At 33.5% G+C, this 20773-nt stretch overlaps 2 protein-coding genes across 2 annotated transcripts; one reads left to right on the plus strand and one right to left on the minus strand.

Annotated features, from left to right (window-relative positions):
• Positions 1-1778: 1778 nt before the first annotated feature.
• LOC105804337 (uncharacterized) lies at positions 1779-3601 on the plus strand. The gene is made up of 4 exons (XM_012636906.2): positions 1779-1937; positions 2457-2583; positions 2674-2746; positions 3154-3601. Exons 1-4 carry the CDS (start codon positions 1910-1912, stop codon positions 3418-3420), a joined length of 495 nt encoding a protein of 164 aa, XP_012492360.1. The 5' UTR covers positions 1779-1909; the 3' UTR covers positions 3421-3601.
• LOC105804336 (protein LYK5) lies at positions 3592-5884 on the minus strand. The gene has a single exon (XM_012636905.2). It carries the CDS (start codon positions 5769-5771, stop codon positions 3759-3761), a length of 2013 nt encoding a protein of 670 aa, XP_012492359.1. The 5' UTR covers positions 5772-5884; the 3' UTR covers positions 3592-3758.
• Positions 5885-20773: the final 14889 nt, after the last annotated feature.

Raw genomic sequence — 20773 nt, forward strand, 5'->3', positions numbered from 1 at the left:
TTAAAGGGTATCTACAAATTAAATCTCTAAGATTACAAAATCTTATCTTCTAAGATTGCATATCTTATCTAAGATTGAATATCATATCTAAGATTGCATATCCTTTTTCAAGTAATGGGTCATTCCGATCGGGCCAAATGATACAATTTTGGACTGGACTTGGACTTTGTTTTATTATTTTGGGTTTATTATTTTTTTGTGAGCCCGGGCTAAATTGGCCTATTACATTCATATTTTCTCATTCTATTAAAATTAACCCACAAGGTCATAAGGAAAAGCAAAACTGCAAAAAAAAGAAGATAAAATTACATAATATGTAAATGTTGAGGGTTAACTTTTTTAGAATCAAGACTAAATTGACATAATTTATAAATATTGAGTATTAAATTTGTTATCATGTCAATTTTAAAATCCGCCACCGTTAGCTAATTGGTGGCTAAAAACAAAATTGAATAATTGGGTGATCAAAAAATTACTAATAGTTGGGTGACTATTTTGTAACTTTTCATATATGAATGACCAAAAATATTTATTAATAATTAGGTGACTATTACTGTAGTTTCCCAAAAATAATCATGATTAAAATTTGCCTATTTTATTACAACATTTAAAAACTCCCAATTTTAATTAGGATAGATAAAATAAACTTTTATTGGTTGTTTTTTTTAAAAGGCTTAACACATAAATTGACACCTAAATTATATCTTTTTTTCTTCATATTGGTATTTTTTTATCACAAGTAGTATCTAAAATACTTTTTTCTAAGTTGATGCCTCTACTAGTCAAACCATTGAGTCTATTTAAAAAAGGGCTTATCCCACAACTTGGTAATTAAATTATACCCTTTTTTTCTCTCTCATTTTGATACCTAAACATTTTTTTTAGTTACAAATGGTACCTAAATTACATTTTTTCCGTCATTGGTACCTCTTTCTTCAAAATTAGACCGATGGTCGAACCTATCAGGCCTCAGTTTCTAATTTGATCAGTTCATAAAATTCAATCAAATAAATTAGTAAAAAAATCATAAAAATAAAAAATTTAAATAATTGAGAAAACTGGTTCAACCAATATATATAGGTCTATATGTTAATCACTTCAACACCTATCTTCGGACAAATACCCCCAATCAGTTCCCAGTTCGATCGATCAATTGATTTAGTCCAATTTTGAAAACATTAGTTTTGTTCGATTAAATAACTTTTTTGATCCCATTAAGTTGAGCAAGCATGTGGTGAAGTTTGAGAATAGAATTAAGTCACCAACGTCTCAACATCGAGACGGCAAATTTCGAGCATTGCTGGTATTAGTAGACATTATAAAGAAAGAAAAAATAGAGGAAAAAGAAAAAAAATAATGAGAGAGAAATAAAAGAATTAAATTTTATTTTAAAATTTTATATAAAGTCACAGTTTATTATTTGGTTGGAATTTTTTAACGGGTATAACGTTTTGATATAAAATGAATAACGGAAGAATAATTTAAGTACTATTTGTGATAAAAGAAAGTTATTAGGAAAAAAAGTATAATTTATGTACTAATTTATGGATTAAGCCTTTTTTAAAATAGACTTAATAGTTTAACTAATGGAGATATTAACTTGAGAAAAAGATGTAATTTAAGTATCAATCGTGACAAAAGGTTTAGATATCAAGATGAGAAAAAAGTTATAGTTTAAACACCAATTTGTGAATTAAACTTTTTTTTTTTAAGCAAGTCACCGTTTAGGCTTTCTCGTGATACGTTAATGTCCTCCACTTTGGATGTGCCACGTTACTCCAACCAAAATCTTTCCTCCTAAACGACACCGCATCAAATCTCCTCTCCCGCTCTCTGCTTTATTTGCTCTCTTTTTTTCCGCTATTTTACCCACCACCAAATTCATATCTGCCATCATCTGAACTCGGTCATGGGACAAGTCTTAGACAAATTTCACGGTAAGCTTTTTAAGAAATATTTTTTAAAATTTTAAAATTTCCTTTATCCTGATATTTGTAATACCAAAGTTCCTGAATCCTTGTTGACCCCTAGAAGTTGTCTTTTTTTATGTGAATTATAAAAGGGTATTTTTAGAAATCTTTAATTTTTATGTATATTCCATTTGTTCTTTGTTTAGTTGTATGTTAATGTGTATGTTAGTCTTTCTAGATTATATGAAAAAGGAACAATGGGTATTTAGAATATGATTCTTAGATGACCAGGTTGACTGGAATTGTTAGTTGCTGCTAAATTAACTAATACTTTGAAACAAATGTGTTTTCATGGCTTCTTGTTTTCCTTGTTACTTAATGTAGTCAAATAACTTAATTGTCATATAGACCATTATCATTATGCTTTACTGATTTGGTATTTTCTGATCAATGTACCACCATTTGACTTTATGCGAACTGAACAAGTGACCTTGCTCTGTTTGTAATTATATTATATGTGTTGATTGTTTAACTTTTTTTGTGCAGGGAAGGAGTGGAAAAAGAAACAGATTAGGAAAATAAGTGACAAGGTCTATGAGCGTATCACAGTTCAATCAGGAAGCGCTACTTTAACTTTTGAAAACCTATATATTGCTGTCCTACTTGTATACAAGTGAGGAATTTTGCTTAAAAGTTCTTCAATTTCAGTAATTTCATATTCTTTAATCATGTAATCGGAGATTTTTTATTGTTTCTTCTGTAGTGATATTAATAAGCTTTTGCCTGGACCACACTTTGATCCACCTTCTAAAGAGCAAGTCAGATCAATGATGCAGGTAACCCCAAAACTTATTGCAGCAATGGAAAAGACTGCATTTGAGGATGTACCTTCCTGCATATCTGGATATATGCATATGGTTAATTGAACACTGTCAGAGGACTTAGCTACCGCTTAAGAGATGTTGCTGCTTGTGTTATATTATATGTATGTTGTTATTTTTTTAGAATACAGGTTTCCAACTTGAATGCTTTTGGTAAAAGGGGCCTCTTGAAGTTTAAAAGGGCATATTTGTAGAGTGTAAGGTGATATTATTTGATAGGAAGAAGGTGACACATTGATGCATTTACGTACCAAATGGCCTTCATTTTCTCTATAATTTGTCTTTTCCATTCTCTATTTCACAGATGAACATTATATAGTAATGGCTAATGGTATAAATCAGTTAATTTGTTTCCTATGCAGGAGTGTGACTTCAACCTTGATGGAGAACTTGACCATGAAGAATTTGTGGAATTCATTCAACGGCTCACGACCGACACATTAATTGTTGTTAGTCAGGGACTGATTGTCACTTTGGTTGTTGCTCCAACTGTTGCCATGACGACAAAGAAGGCTACTGAGGGTGTTCCTGGTGTTGGGAAAGTGGTGCAGAAGTTACCCAATTCGATTTATGCATCCCTTGTGACCCTTGCCATTGTTTTGTTTCAGACTTCGCGTGAAGAGGTTTAGTTGAGCACTCTATCTTTTCTGTCAAATTACCGTCTCCGTATATGAGATTATATCTCAGTTTGTATAGTATGTCTTTCGAGTTGGCTTAACTATCCGAAGACCAACATTTCTGGAACTTCGTTATAGAATTATTAATTTGTGGTAATGTCTATAATGAAAATGTAAATGAAGTTCTGGGAAACTTGGTTATTCCATTGCAAAAATTATTTCTCATACAAATATACAACATTATGGTCTTGTTATGAAAACTCCATTTTAGTACTATGGCAGGAAAAATGTCACAATATTCCCTTATTCTTTTGGTACTTGGGACCTTTCACCAATGTAATAGCATCTCACTACCTCGCACTGGTTAGAGATGTGGAACGTTCAAACTCACTAGAAGGATCCCAATCCAATGAAGATGATAGAATCTTAGACAAGGTGACCAAAACGTCAGCCATGGAAGGACGAGCATTGAGATCATGAGCAACGCAGATTTTAGCCAGTTGAGCCATGGAAAAAGCCAAATCCAGGGGATATTCAGGCCCAAGAGAAGGATCGATGAAGTTCTTGAGCTTCTCTCTCACATTATCCCCTTCAAGCACCACTCTGATAGATGCAGATAACAGCTCTTCTCCACCATTCTTTTCAGCATTTGCAGCATCTTCCCCTGATAAAAGCTCCAATATAATAACCCCCAATGCAAAAACATCGAGCTTAGGCGTGATCACACCATTTTCAATGTACTCAGGAGCCATATAACCTTTAGTCCCAACCACATGTCTTGTCAACTGCAATCCGCCTTCATCGTTGTCCTCAATAGTTCTTGCCAACCCGAAGTTGGTGACTTTGGCTCTAAAGTTAACATCCAAGAGAATGTTACTGCTCTTCAAATTCTTATGAATATAAGGAGGATTTATATAGTTATGCAAATAGTTGAGTGCATCAGCTACATCGTATGCAATCTGAACTCTTTGCTTCCAAGAAAGAGTAAATGAAGATTGGAACTTGTTGGAGTGAAGCAAATCACTGACTGAGCCTTTATCTGCGTACTCATAGACAAGGTATGTGTTTCCTTCATGTACACAAAAACCTGAAAGCCTTATAATGTTGGTGTGATTGATCTTCTTCAATAAATTGATCTCTGAAGAAACATCCCCTTTCATTACTTTCACAGCAGCATCATCACCTTGGAAAGAACCTCGAAAAACTGACCCCTTAATCCTGTTGGATTCACCGAAGTTCCCTGTAGCAGCTTTCAAGTCCTCGAACTTGTAACGAGTTAAGGATTCGATTGCATGACGAACCCCTTGGGAAGATATTGAAACAGACCAGGAGTTTGGAGTGTAATTTGTTGAATCCGAGAAAGGTTTCAGATTGAATGGTGGCATTGGTGGTGGTGAAGCAGCAGCTATTGGCCTGGCCTTGTGAGCTTGGCGTTGACGTCTGAAGAAACAGAACAAGAACCCCGCTAGGCCAAGAAGGAGAAGGGAACCGATTCCAACACCAACACCAATGAAAACCCATTTCTTAGAAGACTTGGAATCTGATTCTCCAACTGGGGAAGTTGGTATTTGAGGGACTGAGGCTGGAGGTGGGGAGCTTTGAGGCGGTTTAATCATGGAAGGCTCTTCAGAAAGTGGAACCAAAACAGGTGTAAATGGGAATATGATATCATCCTCAGATAACTCATTGGCCTCCAATACACTCTTCTCATCAGCACCAAAAGTCTCAGCAATAGAAGAAATGGAATCACCCCAAGTAACAATATAAGAAAGCAAGTATTTAGCACCAGCTCGAATTTGATTATAAGTAGGACAAGCACATCTAATAGGAACCACAAGTTTATTACCCACTTCTAGATTCCTATAATCAATGGGGTTTTGAGCTTTCATTGCCTGACAAGTTGTAAGACCCTGATAAGTATCATTAGAAATGGAAAAGTAAGTCTCGTAATCAAACTTCATAGTGTAAGAAGCATTATGCTGGTAATAGCTGTCATTGACGGTGCCGGAACAGGAACAGTTGACCGGAACAACCACCATTGACTTGGGGGTAATTGAAGAAACATCAGCTGAAAGGTTGTTTAGAGATGAAATCTGGGTTGCTTGAGCGTCTAACAAGTATGCTATGGAGACAGCAGTGTTGTAAAAAGGTGGCTCCGACCGGAAAGTGATGTAAGACTGACATGATCTTTGCTCACCGTTACATGAAAACCCTCTGCTTATGTTGTTGTCTTTGGTTGGATCTTCACAGGCAAGCTGCAGATTATTTACATACCCTTGTTGAGCTTGAGTGAACCCAAGGAAGAACAGCAACAAGAAAGGAAGACAAAATTTTAGACAAGGTTTCAATCTTCCAACTGCCATAGGAAGATCAGTGTGTTTTTTTTTTTAAATGAAAAAGAAAAATCCTTTTATTTAGAAATCGGGATAAGGAAAGGAGTGTTTTTTTAATTGGGAAGAGTTGGGAACGGGAGACCCCTAATGTATAGTTTAATAGGACTTGTTGGAATAAAACCTTCCAACGCGTTTTTATTTAGTCCTTTGCTTAGACTTTGCTCACTTTTTCCTTTTCTCGCCGTTGACTTGGCCCTTTTTACACGTTATAAAACAGTATTAAATTTTTTTGGTAAAATACATCCAAGATCACTAAACTATTAGTAAGTTTACATTATGGTCACCTAACTTCAAAAAGTTATAAAATTGTTACTGAACTATTCGAAAGCTTTCATTTAAGTCACTAGACTGTTAAAATCACTATTGTATGGCCTTCTTTGTTCACACCGCCTAAACCAATCGAAAACTCTCATTCCCATCCTCTTCTACAGTTTAATTTTTTTTATGAAACAACTTTAAATGTTAGAAGTTGTGAACTAAAATTGAAACAACTTTCTTCTCTGATCTTCGACACTAACAGTCAAATCGACTTGGATCTAAGGTATGTTCTTCTTCTTGTTGATGGGTACTAATCCGTCTATTGATAGTCAAATCGTCATTTGGAGCTTGATAGCTGAACTTTTTTAAGAAAAATTTTACAACCCAATGACTTAAATAAAACTTTTAAATAGTTCAGTGATCATTGTGTAACTTTTTAAAGTGAGTGACCAATATGTAAAGTTACTATTAATTTGACAACCTTAGATATAGTTTATCTATTTTTTTAGTACAATTAACATGTTCAGAGTATTGCCATACACACACTATGGCACTACCACTCGAACCTATGATATGAATTTTGCTGTGAACATCCTAGACAAATAAGCTAAATTCTAGAATTTGTGTTCGTTATTAACAAAAGCTTTGAAATATTAAGTTTTAATATTTCAGTTTCTAACTTATAAAATTTATGTGAATTTTTTAGATTTATTCTAATTAATTTAGTTAGTTAAGGTTGAGTAAGTCGTTTTAATTATTATATTATGTGTTTATAATGACCAAGTCTGATTGAAATTATGTATATATTTGTAACTTAAAACAAAAATTCATTTTTGGTGAAATAATGTATTTTCTACCTTGTCGTGTAAGGCGGGACTTGGATTTGAACCTCCACGATGAAGAGACGAAATTTCTATTTGCTTCATTCTTGACATTCCGATGTTTGAGATTAGGAGTACATTCCATTGAATGAAAGTATAATTTTTTTGAGCTAATAAAGTTAAACAGTACTACTTATCGTTTTAACTTAATTTTAAATTGAGTTGATTGAAATGAAATTCGAGTCAAGTTAAATAAATTTATTTGAGTTAAAATAAAATTAAATAAAATTAAATAAATCAACTAAAATGTAACACCTCAAAACTTCTAGTTAGACACATGACATTATTCTAATAATGGAACAGTGAATTTACAAGAAATTTGAGAAATTAGATAAATGAATTCTTATGAAAATAAAGTTTATTTGGATATGATAAGTAATGAAATCAACCCTCTAAGCTCATTTCCTTCATCATTTTTAGCTATTGCAGCCTAAGGTTACATAATTTTTAGTGAGAAAATTCATGGCTTGAGAGAGAGAGCTCTAAGAAGGTACGAGATAATTTCATACACCTACAATAGCAAATAGCTTGATATTTGCTATGATTTGTCATGATTAAGTTTGGGATGAATTTATATGAATTTTTGGATTATACTTTTGAATATGGAAAATATGAAATGATAAAAATGGAGTTTACAAGCTTAATTGAGGATGGAATAGAGCCTATGGAGGCATGATTAAGTGTTGTATAGTATCCATTAAGGTAAGTACCCTTGGATACTCTCACTTCTCTTATGCTAAGATGTTTTGGAAAATAATGAATTTAAGTTATCAATATGAAAATAGTGTAATAAACATGAGATTTATTATATGAATAAATATGAAATGTGTTATTATTAGGTGAATGTGTTTAATATGTCACTTGAATGACTTGGTTAACACCATTTGCACTAAAACTGTTTTGGACAATAGCAGTAGTGTGACTTTGAAAATTCACCAGAAATTATAGAAATTGAATTATAATTTGAGCCGCATATAGTTTGAAAGCTTTACCGAGTCTAGTTTTTGTTGGATCAAATAGATCTTGCATCCAAATATAAAATAGGAGATAAATTTGTTTAAGTGAGGGAAGGTTGAAACTATTGTCTGTATCCCCTTTTTGACTTTAAAAAATTGTTAAAACTTGTATAAGATGAATTAGGGGATGAGCCTTATATGTCTAAAAATCTTATTAAGTCTATTTTCTAATAAAATAAACTGTGAATTCATCTGACTTATATTTTTTAGCAGAGAGAGATCAGAGTTGTTTGACAGCAATTTTGTCCTAACTTTAAAAATTTGTTGGCATGTGTACAAGAGAATAAATTTTGGAAAATTTGTGGTTGAATGTTTCAAGAGTCCAGTTTCTAAAACATTAAACGAATCTTGATTTCTAATTTTTTGGATTGAGAAATAAATAATTTAGTAACTGCTACTCAAGTAGACAAATCCGTTTTGAAAGATAAATAACAATAAAGATCTGGCTCTACACAAATTTAAACTATTAAATGGAACGGGCATGTGTATAAGACCTAAAGAAATGTGGAAATGTTTTTGTAAATGTAAAACACCTATGGTGCTTACATGTGAAAAATGACTATACTTATAAAGCCTTTATTAATCTGGATTTGATCATAAGTATGCGAAAGCACTTAAAGTGCCATATATGATATGTGTATACGTATGTGTAAATGGCCTAGATGGATATATGTTAATTATAAGTTTAATGTGCCCTATAGACTTAGTGAAATGTTAGGATATGATTCAGACACCAATTAAGGGTTATTGCGTGTTGGAGTTTTGTTGAAGGTTTCGCACTTACGTATGCTTTAAATCACCTTCTGGCCTTGCACTTATGTGCATCTTGGTATGGTGTAGTTTATGCTCTTATAAGCTCTTTGGTGTGGTGAAGGGATGTTTTACACTATTTACAGTTAAGCACTTCAGTGCTCATTGGTGTGGTGAAGGAGTCTTATATATATGACTTGATTTTATTAGAGTATACTATGGGAAAAAATGGATTAAATATGGATAATCAACTTTAAATGTGACTATAGGTGGCTAAAAGCAAGACTAAAGGTCATGAACTGAAATGTTTAATAACTAAAATGGATGAAAATAAGGTAAATGATGAAATAAGCAAATGAGAATGTAAATTGATAAGGTACTCTAAAGTGTATGTCCTAGTTAAGGAAATCAAAATTAAAGTTAAGGAAATCAAAATTAAATGGATGGCTCCAATAGAAAGTACGTGCCATAAATGAGAAATAAATGTATATGCATGTTTTGAAAAACCAAGAAACCAAGGTTTAGAAAATTACGAGGGAGAGTAATCCCTATACAAACTTTTCATAAGTTATTGCCCAACGAATCATTAAAATGTAAGCTAAACCCCATAATTCGATTAATTTAAATGAATTGATTAGTGAAACTAGAATGCAGCTTGAGTGAATCTTATATGACATGCTTATATGGGCTCAACATTAATAAGGGATAGGATAAGTTGGTTTATTCTTGGCTACTTACCGAGATTTTAAAATTGACGTGTTAGTTGTTTTAAAATACGTAGGTAAAGGACCTTGTTCGAAAACCTTGAAACTTTGATTGGGAGCATCGCATCACCCATCAAGTTTTTAAGGTTGTCATTTTAATTATTAAATGTTATTTGTATAAGTTATTGGCATGTACATAAAGATGTAGGTCAACGCACTCATACATAAGCACAACATTAGTGTCAGATAAGAAAATACATGTTAACTAATTTTATGGTCAAAGTAACTAATCCATTAGGCCAGTATGTGGTAGTTGATAAAGTTTGTAGAAATTGTCCCTTAAAAATTCGAGATTGAAAGTTTCCAGCTGATTTGATGTTAGTACTGTTTGATGAATTTGATGCAATTCTTAGCATGGATTGGTTGACTTTGCACGATGCAACGGTGAACTGTAGACAAAAGCAAATTTTATTGAAATGTCAGAATAGTGAGATAGTCAGGGTAGAATCAGATAGATGTGATAGTACAACTAATACTATTTCAGCTTTTCCAGCCTAGAAATGTGTTAGAAAAGGTTGCGAGGCGTGTTTAGCTTATATATTATATTCTAGAGCTTCAGAATCAAAGTTAGAATCAGTTTCAACCGTTTGTTAATTTGGGGATTTGTTTTCGAAAGAGTTACAAGGGTTACCGCCGATTAGAGAGGTTGAATTTGCTATTAAACTAGTACTGGGAACTACACTGATATCGATTTTTGTATAGAATGGCACCAGCTGAATTAAAAGAGTTAAAATCACAGTTACAGGAGTTGACAGATAGAGGTTTTGATTGGCCTAATTTTTCTCTCTGAGGTGCACCTGTACTATTTGTTAAGAAAAAAGACGGGTCGATACAGTTATGTATTGATTATCAACACCTTAATAAGTTTACAGTCAAAAACAAATTTTTGTTGCCACGTATTGATGATTTATTTGATCAACTAAAAGGTGCGACTGTATTTTCAAATATTGATCTCCATTCTAGATATTATCAGCTTTGGGTTAAAGGTTCTGATGTGCTGAAAAATGCTTTCAGAACCATGTACAGACATTATGAATTTTTAGTTATGCCATTTGGTTTAACAAATGCACCTACAGTGTTTGTGGATTTGATGAACAAAATATTTCGGTCATACTTAGACAGATTTGTGATTATTTTCATTGATGATATTCTAATTTATTCCCGAGATGAAGTTGAGTGTGCCCAGCATTTAAGAAAAGTATTGCAGACTTTGCGCGAGAAACAATTATATGCAAAATTCAGTAAATGTGAGTTTTGGTTACGAGAACCCTATTACATCAAATATCACCCAAATGGCATTTCTTTTGCTTGAAGTCAATGGTAACCCTCTTACCAAACTGATCATAATACGCTCTCATTTCCATTCAGGAATCAAGATAGGCTGGAGAAGTCCGGTGGGAACATGATGTTTTGCCTTCACTTATTAAAAAGTCAACCATTTAGCAACAAAATCAACTATCTCTCTTTTAATACCGAACCACCAATACAATTCCTGTAAGTCATGATAAATTTTCATTCCGCTAGGGTGCATAGAAAAATGGCTATCTTGAGCATTGTAAAGTATTAGCTCTTTCAATTCAGCAACATTTGGAACACAGATTCGATTACGAAACCTTAGACAACCACTATCATCAACGCTGAAGTTTCTTACCGAGCCACGTTAAACCATTTCTCTTTTTCTCGAAAACTTAGTATCAACAACTTGAGCTTCCTTAATTTGCTCAAACAACATTGGTTTGTCTTTCAACTCAACTAACCAATTTTCGTCATTGCCAATGCTGAGTTGAACAAACATCACCCGTAATTCAACAACTGCCTTTCTACTCAATGCGTCAGCTATGACATTAGTTTTACCAAGGTGGTAATTGATAACACAATCATAATCTTTAAAAAATTCAATCTAGCGATGTTATCTAAAATTCAACTCATTTGGGTTAAGAGGTATTTAAGACTTTTGTGATCGATATAAATATGACATTTTTAAACATACAAATAGTGTATTTAGATCTTTAGAGCAAAAACCAAAGCGGCTAGCTATAAATCGTGTGTCAGATAGTTGCGTTCATGCGTTATTAGCTAGCGGGATGCATACGCAATCACTTTCTCATCCTTCATCAAAACATAGCCCAAACCACTCAACGAATAATCACTGTATACCACGAAGTCTTTCCCCGATTTAGGCAAAGTTACAATTGACGCTTCAGTCAACATTTATTTCAATTTCTTGAAACTTTTTTGGCACTGATCACTCCAAACAAATGGAATATTCTTTTGCAACAATTTTTTCATTGACAAAGCTATTTTCAAGAACCTGTTTACAAATCTTCGATAATAATCGTCCAATCCATGAAAACTACAGACTTTTGTCACATTTCGTGGTGTTTTCCACTGTAAGATAGCCTCTATTTTTTTTGGATTAACCCAAATCCCATCAGCTTAAATAACATGTCCTACAAACACAACTTTGGATAACCAAAACTCACTTTTGCTAAGCTTTCCATGCAATTTCTTTTCTTGTAAAACTTGCAAATTAATTCGAATATATTGTTCATGCTCAGCTTCAGACTTCGAATAGATCAGAATGTCATCGATGAAAACTACCACAAAATGATCCAGATAGAGCTAGAAGATGTGGTTCATGAGATCCATGAATGCCACAGGAGCGTTTGTCAAACTAAAAGGCATCACCAAAAATTCATATTGGTCATAACACATACGGAACGACTTATTCGATATGTCACTATCTTTCACTTTCAACTGATAGTAATCTGATCTCAAATCAATCTTGGAAAAGATTTAAACTTCTTTCAACTGATCGAATAAGTTGTAGATACAAGGTAGAGGGTACTGATTCTTAATCGTCAACTTGTTCAGTTGCTGATAGTGTTGGGAAATGTGTCCATATTGTAGTAAACATGTAACTATTTTCTATTTTTTAAGCTATGAATAAATAAATAAAGTTAATTTCACATTTCACTATTATGTCTTTGATATTTATGTCTTTGATATTTTGCATGTATAGCAAAATTGTGACAAGTAAATATTAGCTCATTGATTATCTAAAGTTCAAATTGAAGATAAATGGCATTGTAAAGAACGTTTACATTGCGAGAAAGACAACTTACTTCAGTAGATAATCTAAAGAGTCCATAATCCCGTAAAAGAATCAAAGTGAGCATTTGATTCAAATATTAAAAAGCATTATTATGTCGTCTACAATTCCAATTGGGAAGAAGGCTAGTCTTGGCTATCAAAGTAGTTGACTCCACGAGTAGAGACATAGATGTATTCATTGGTAGAATGATACATTGGACTGGAGGCAAGATGAATTAATACTAAATTCGTTTGTGAATTAATTCACTTGTGACGTTCATGGTGTAATTTACCTAAATCCTGAGTTAGCCACTGACCATGCGTATGCAACTTATGTGATTTGATATAAGTGGAGGCTTATGCTTTAAAGATGATCAATCTCATAGCTAGTATATTGGGTACATGACTTGTGTATGGCATGGCTTTACTAGAAACAATGGAATTCATAGCTCAATTAAAGAGTTAATGATATCCTCTCATTGGCATCTTGTGGAGTGATAAATATGGAATGTAGCCATGGGTTGCTTGTTCTCGAATGAGCAATTTATCACAGTCATTTGTTTACAGTGATCATATTAATCATTAAGAAGACACAATGGTGATAATGAGATAAAATAGGATTGTATTGAGTGGACGGATTTAACTCAAAGGAATCAATGATATCATATTAGGGTAAGACACACATAATGAGGTCATTAGACAAAGCAGTTCGATGAATTACTTTTATAAAGAGTGTACAATAAGGAGCTTTCAATTATTGTACTTATTGTGGACTGACTCCATGATTAAGTAATTGCGAATTATCAGAACGATGCTTCTGGAAATAATTGCAATCACTAGAGCCTAATTGCATATGTCTGATTGGTCCCTTCGCTAGCTCAACAAAAGCTTGACCGTACTGCATTTGAATCAGAAGAAAATTCTACGACTTTGGGAATAATTTAATTGAGTCGATTTATTCGATGTGGAATTAAATTAGGTGGTTGTGATAATTGTTTAACTAGAGAATTTGATTAAAGAATTTTCTTGAAAATTTAATTTGGAAAATCTAAGTAATTTTTGGAAAAATTAATTTTGATCAAGTAAAAATAAATTAATCAAATCAATTATAATTAATATGATATTTTTGGAAATTAATTTTCATGTCAGACAATTAGCCCAATAGGTAATTGAACTTGAAAATTGGACTTGAGACCATAAATTGGGCCTAGGAGTCCAAAACCAAGACCAAGACCCAAAAACTAGTCGAACCAAGCCTGATATGTCAAATCAAGCCGACGGTCCAACTTGTGGCTAGACCGGACTGGTCAAAAAATTAACTCGAATTAAACCAGAAGTAGCTAAACCGGCTCGGGGTGCCGTAAGGGTGTCGCACCTGCATCACCAGACATGGGGGTACCAGTAGCTGCGACGGTGACATCCCAGTGGCTGATTAATTATTTAAAAAATAATATTATTTTAATTATATAATATTAAATTTAATTTAATACTTATTTTAATAGTATTTTATTAATTTAATATTAAAGCGATTATATTAATATTAAATTTAATTTAATGTTTATCTTGTAGATAAACATTCTATTATTTTAATAAAATTTAATATTAAATTTAATCTAATATTTATTTTGGTAAATATTATATTAATTTAATATTAAATTGATTATGTTTAATCATAGTTGAATTCTCTAAGCTCTCACTATATAAAGAGAGCCTTAGGTCATTATTTTGACACACTTGAATTCAAGAAAAAGTTGTAGGGAGAATTTTTTCTAAAGAGATTATTCCAGAAAATTTTTAGAGATATTTTTCTGATTTACAAATTGACCCAAAATTTTAGAGAACTTGCAAAATTACCCCACTGGTAATTTTGTGGAAAATTTTTTGATTCAAAAAAACCCACACTCGGCAGATGTGAGCTTGAGGATAATGGAGAAGATTACTCAGTCGAAGCGCTCATCCTAGACGAATCGAAAAGGTACAAATTTGATTAAGTGTTTATTACTTCAGATATCACAACCAAGATCTTGTTTTGGAAAATTTTTAAAACTCTAGTTTTTCCCTAAATTTATTTTTCACTGCATTTTTTAAACCCGTTTTTTCGAATAGATAGTCTATACAAAGTTTCATCGAGCCATCTTTCTTTTTAACAAACAATACTGGAGTTCCCCAAGGCGATATACTAAGGCGTATAAAGTCACGATCCAGTAAATCTTGAAATTTAAATTTTAATTCTTTTAGCTCTCGCGATGCCATACAATAAGGGGAAATCAACACTAGAGTCGTACTAGGGAACACTTCAATTGTAAACTTAACTTCTCGAATTGGTGGTAATCCCAATAATTCCTCGAGAAACACATCAGGGAATTGACAAACAGTTAGAATCTTACTGATCTGACTATCACCAACATTCGAGTTAATAACATATGCCAGAAAAGTTTCACAGCCTCAATTTAAAAGTTCATTAGCTCGAACTACTGAAATGATATGAGTTGAGCCATTCATTCTAACACCATTCGCCTCAATCAAATTACCATCGACACTCTGAACCACACACTTTTTTTATGGCAACCCAATATTACCCCATGCTCGGTTAGCCAATCCATACCCAAAATCATATCAAAATCACCGAATGGCACAATTAACAAGTCGAAAGGCAAAGATACGTTCTGAATCTCTAACGAACACCACCTACATACTTGATTGACTAACACTGACTACCCCAAAGGACTTGATACAATCATAGCCACTTTAGATGTATTAGATTTTATACTCCCCAATTTAACCAATTCAACATTTATATAAGAATATGAGGATCCAGATTCTATCAAAGCGTAAACAGGTGTAAAGAATAGTAGAAAAATACCTACTACAACATCGGTAATGTCACCCTCCTTACGAATCTGTACAACATATGCTCACGCTGGTGCTTTGGCTTCTAACTGATGAGAAACAATTTCAGTCCCTTTTCTTGATCTACCACGACAAATCCCTCGACCCTTAAACTCAAGTGCAAACCTCTAAGTAGAGGCAGGAGCAGCATTATCACCTCTTGGAAACTCACGAGCAAAATACTCTAAATATCCACAAAAAAGGCTCGCGACAATTTTCAATATTCACTTCGATTCTTTTTCCCACAGTGCTCACAATTTGGTACATCAAAATCTAGAGTCGGACCTCGCACACTACCCACTGACACATGGTTTTCGATATCAGTTTCTATCAGATTTATGAGATTTAAAAGTCAATCTCCAATTACAACGAGAATCCCTGTAACTTCTTAGAATTTTTATTTTTTTTTCTTGCGAAGGTGTGACACAATTGTGTATCTGCTTCAGTGGTTAAGTGTTCTGGGTGTGTGAGAGGTCCCAAGTTCAATCCAAGGCTTGGGCAATTTTTGGCCTATCTTTGGTCAGTAGGCTTTTAAGTAAAATTTGGAAAATAATTAATAGAATGAGCCTATTGGTCTAGTGGATAAGTGGAGTGTTGGTGTGAAGGAGGTCTTGTGTTCAATACTCTGTGATGGAGTGGAGACAGTATTTTTGCTCCAATTTTGGCTAAGAGTTGTGTTGGCGCAAAATTCTGAGTAGTTGTGTTTTAGTGGGTTAATAGGGAGTGATTTTAGGAGATAATGGGGGAGAGGTTATCAGAAAATAATCTTATTATCTTTTTGTTGTAGAAAAAAGGTAGAGTTTCGGTTTTCACTCCAATTACCCAAACTTTTTCTGACATTTTCTTCTTCTTTTTTCTCTCCTCTACCGATTCTTTCCCCTAGTTGCTACCGAAATTTCCATTATTTTTTCCCCTTCCGTTTATTTCTTTATTTTCCAATTGATTTGGTTGTTCATTGTTGGTTGTGTGTGTTTGGTAAGTAACGATTTTATCTATTGTTAATCATTCTTGGTTAATCTCTGAAAGGGGGATTCCTTTTTTTGTTTAGGAGTTAATCAAGGGGTTGGTGGTTTTGAATCGACGCTGTGATTGTTGAAATTCGTGGTTACTCAAGTGAGGTTCTGGAGGCTTAGGAGTACTTACGCATCAGAAACGATACCAGGTGTGTACCGAAACACAGAAAATAGGATTTGGCAAAAATCTAAAATTGCTTGATGTCGAGAAATAAGAGAAATAAGAGAAAATGATGCAAAAAAATTGTAGAGAAAGGAAATAAGGGTGTTATAAAATTGGAAATCAACATTCTCAACTAAAATAGTTTTGGATAGTAGTAGTAGTCTAAATTTGAAAAATCATCAAAAATAATGGAAATTGAGTTAGAGGTTGAATAAAATATGAAATTAAAGTTTATTGAGTCTAGTTTTTCATGGAACAAAGAATGTAAGTAATGAAATTGTAAGTTATGAGATATAATGAATTTTGTGAGACAATGTCAGAATAGGTTCAGGTTCCCCTGTTCTGACATTGTAAAAATCATTGAAATTTGTAAAAAAAATAATTAGGGGCTTAAATTTATATTTTTAATTCCTTAATGAGTCTATTTTTAAGAGAAACAAATGGAAACATCATCTGAATTCCGTACTAAGAGATAAATATTTTTTAGTAAGGAAAGGTTGAAGCTATCAAACAACAGAATCGGGATAGATTTGAAGGTTTTATTGTACTTATTTGATAAACTATAAAATCTAAAAATTTTATGGCAGAAAGGTATTTGAGTCTAGTTTCGAAAACATGAAGCAGATCTTAATTTGGAATTCTGTAGCTCAAGATATAAATAATTTAGGGACAATGAGTCAAGCAGATAGCTTTGAATGAACATATAGGTAAATAGTGAAAACATATATGAATATTTAACTAGCGTAGGTTACATTAAAAATGAATCACACAGCCAAGGCCAATTTGGGCCGAATGGGCCACACGGGCACACACGGGCATGTGGGCCCATTTTTACCGAAATGTTTCTAAGGTTGAACGGGTCGCCCAAGTCGACTGTGAACTTACTGTAAGGTCAGTAAGCGCTACTTAAACCGCTAAATGTGTGAAATTGACTGAATGATATCTGTACTGAGCATGTTAATATCTGAACCGAATATTTGTACTGAAATTACATAATAGCATATCATCCATTGTATGTTGCATTGCATTGGGTTGGGGTTGTTATTCGGAGGAAGTGTATTGAAAGGCTTTAAGCCTAATTTACTGGCAGCTCAGCTGCAAACTACTTTTTTGTGCCACATTCGGTACTACTTGGAATGTAGAGAGTGGGTTAATTATATCCCCACATGAAGTGTAGGGTTGGACAGAGATGGTGTGTAGAGGCTGGATGGGTAGGATTTTGCTACTGCATAACTGTTATTACTACTGATACTATGATGGGCTAAGGCCTTACTGCATTTTTTGACACTTTACTGAGATGGGCCAAGGCCCAAACTGTCACTGATACTGAAAAATGCTTAGGCCCAAAACTGTTCAACTATGCATCGAGAATACTGATTGTTTGTTTGTTTCTGCAGGATTACACATTGAGTTTACGTAAACTCACCCTTTTTGTTTAATGTGCACAGGTAATCCCCCAGACTTAGACGGATCGGTGCGACAGAGAACTCAGTGGTGACCACAGAAATTTTTGGACTTCATGGTTTTCAATTTACGTTTTATGATTTAATTATTATTGATTATTTGGTTTGTAATTTAAGGACCCTCTGGGATTTTGGTTTTAAATTTTGGGTTTTTATTTATTTATTTTACTTTATGGATTTATACCTGCTGGTCGTAGGAAATTCGGTTTTCAAAAAGTTAAAGTAGTTTCTAAACGCATGATTACTTAAATTGTTTTATTAAAGCTTCCGCAACGAGGGATGTTTCAAAAAAATGTTTTAAATGAATAAAGATGACTTCCTAAGTTCTAAAAAGGTTTACTAAAGATAATAACATGGAATGTTTTCAACGTAACAATGAAGTTTCAAAAACACTATCGTGTGACATTGCCAGATACGGCATAACGTCTAGGCTGGGTTTGGGGTGTTATAATCCCTAATTTGTTTTGGTACCAAATGCGAACTAGCAGTCCTTGCCAGTTTTCCAGCAACTCGTGTAGTATTAGTTTTCTTGTCGAGGCTCAAAGCTTGTTCTATCATTTTCACTCTTTCAACTAGATCAGCAAATTCAGATATTCAGTGAGATACGAGTTGAACTCTGAGTTCGTCACGCAAACCACACAGGAAGCATTTACAAATTTCAGCTTCGGTAGGTACAAACTTTGAGGCATATTTACTGAGTCACAGAAGCTATGTTACCTTCTGTATGATCACTGTTACCTTCTGTATGATCACTACTCTATGTTTAGAGTCTACTACAAGTATCTGTAGAGTACTTGCTCATATCATTCAACCACGGTCCAACAAATCCAACCTTTTCAGAAATAAATAAGTTTAAGGGTATGCTGCATAGTCGACTATGTGTAGGGATTGCTCACATACATTGTAAAGAATAAAATAATTGAATGAAATAGTAAAATAACTCAGATTTATACTGCAGCCATTAAAGGTAGTTAAAGTGTCATCAAAGTAATCTGAACCCTATGAGATTTAACTCATAGGTTGGCAAATAAAATTCAACTAAAACATCGTTTTCATCATTGTAATTCATGAAGGAACAAATTAGAAATAATGGAAGAATGTCGGGAAGACAGTGTTCGCTTGTCCAATCCACACTCCAACTATGTAGTGTCTTGAGGCATATTTACTGAGTCACAAAAACTCATGCTTGTAATCAGTTGCGAACATTTCATTCTATTTCAATAAGAAAAATTCTTATTTTCGATCCTCTAGGTACAATTCTCCGACATACTTTTTCTTCAATTCGGTTTGACAGAACTCCCAATCAGCTCGCTTGATAGGTACGTGGCGTCTGACTGTCTGCTATTACGTATATGCTTCTCCTTACAGTAGAGAAATAGTAAAGATTACACATTCACACGTGGTGCATTCAAATTGTAGCAAAATTTATTTAGTCGGTTCCAACCAAACTTCAGCGGTTAAGGGATCAACCTCTTTCAAACCTAGAAATTCGGTAGCAACATACTGCCGTAAATATTTAATTGGGGCATGTAGAATGAAAGGTACATGTACTACCGTAGGAGTAGTTCCCACCACTCTCCAAAGTGCTTCAACAATAGCTCGAACTAAAGTCAAATCACCTTACCCCTCATTTCTATCTCTATCAACCCTATGTTGTTAAGCACCAGCTGAATCAACGCTTGGTGCCATTAATTCGTCCCTAATTTCATTCTCAGCAGAGTGACCCCTACTACGAATACTCTCATTTACTTCATTTCCAGATTCTCTTGACATCATTCAACTATAAAATAGAAACAATATAATCAACACCCAAATCTTGACTCAAACTTGACCCAACTTCAGCATGTACATTTAGACTTGATTCTAAGCTCGATTTAGTCTGAGAATCGACTAAACCTATATCTCTGATATCGATAAACGTAACACTCCTTACCTGGTCCGATCGTCGAACCCAAGCAATAGGATGCTACGAAAAAATACCAAACAATTACATGCAATTTATAATTCAAAATTTCAATAAAAAATCATTACATCAAATATGATCAAGTTTAACATTTAATTCAATTAAATTTGGGTTTATATCGAGCTTACAAAAGCTTAAAATCAACCTAGTATTATAAAAGGATCTATTTGAAGTAAAAACAAAAATATGGAAAAATCTGCAAATAGGGGTCACACGGTCATGTCCTCTGACCGTGTGGAAATGTTAAGCCCGTGTAGGATGGGACACACGGCCGTGTAAGAAAGTTTTGCAACAGACTGATGTCGTGTAACACCGCTAACTAGACTTAGGAGTTCCGGCTAAGTCGAAGGCTTTACATTGATCACCGAAGTGATCTAGTAAAGCCATTCTTCTGCTTGAGTTAATTTGTAAGAAAATTTATATATTGTTTTTAAGGAAAAAAATTCATTTAATCAATCTGGCTTTACTTAGTAATCTAATTACAATATTATTAATGCGAAGTTTTTGAGAAAACGGTTAAGGTTTAAAAAGACTTATCAAAACTTTAAATATTTTGCAAAGTAATAGAAAACTATAATAAGAATACTAGTTTTCTAAACCAATTAGCATGCTATAATCGAGTAATAACTAAATGACATGCTTAAAATTTATAAGCTAAATAATCCCCAAACCATAGTTATGAAAGCAATAAACAAATAATAGTTTACAAGTCGATAAAA

The sequence above is a fragment of the Gossypium raimondii genome, chromosome 11 (genome assembly GCF_025698545.1).
Source record: "Gossypium raimondii isolate GPD5lz chromosome 11, ASM2569854v1, whole genome shotgun sequence".
NCBI classification, from domain to species: domain Eukaryota; kingdom Viridiplantae; phylum Streptophyta; class Magnoliopsida; order Malvales; family Malvaceae; genus Gossypium; species Gossypium raimondii.

Excerpts from the sequence above, each read along its gene's own strand:
- LOC105804337 (XM_012636906.2), top strand. The coding sequence starts at position 1,910 with ATGGGACAAGTCTTAGACAAATTTCACG. Across the intron at positions 2,584-2,673 it reads GCTGTCCTACTTGTATACAA|TGATATTAATAAGCTTTTGC; the intron begins GTGAGGAATTTT and ends TTTCTTCTGTAG. Across the intron at positions 2,747-3,153 it reads AAGTCAGATCAATGATGCAG|GAGTGTGACTTCAACCTTGA; the intron begins GTAACCCCAAAA and ends TTTCCTATGCAG.
- LOC105804336 (XM_012636905.2), bottom strand. The coding sequence starts at position 5,771 with ATGGCAGTTGGAAGATTGAAACCTTGTCTAAAATTTTGTCTTCCTTTC.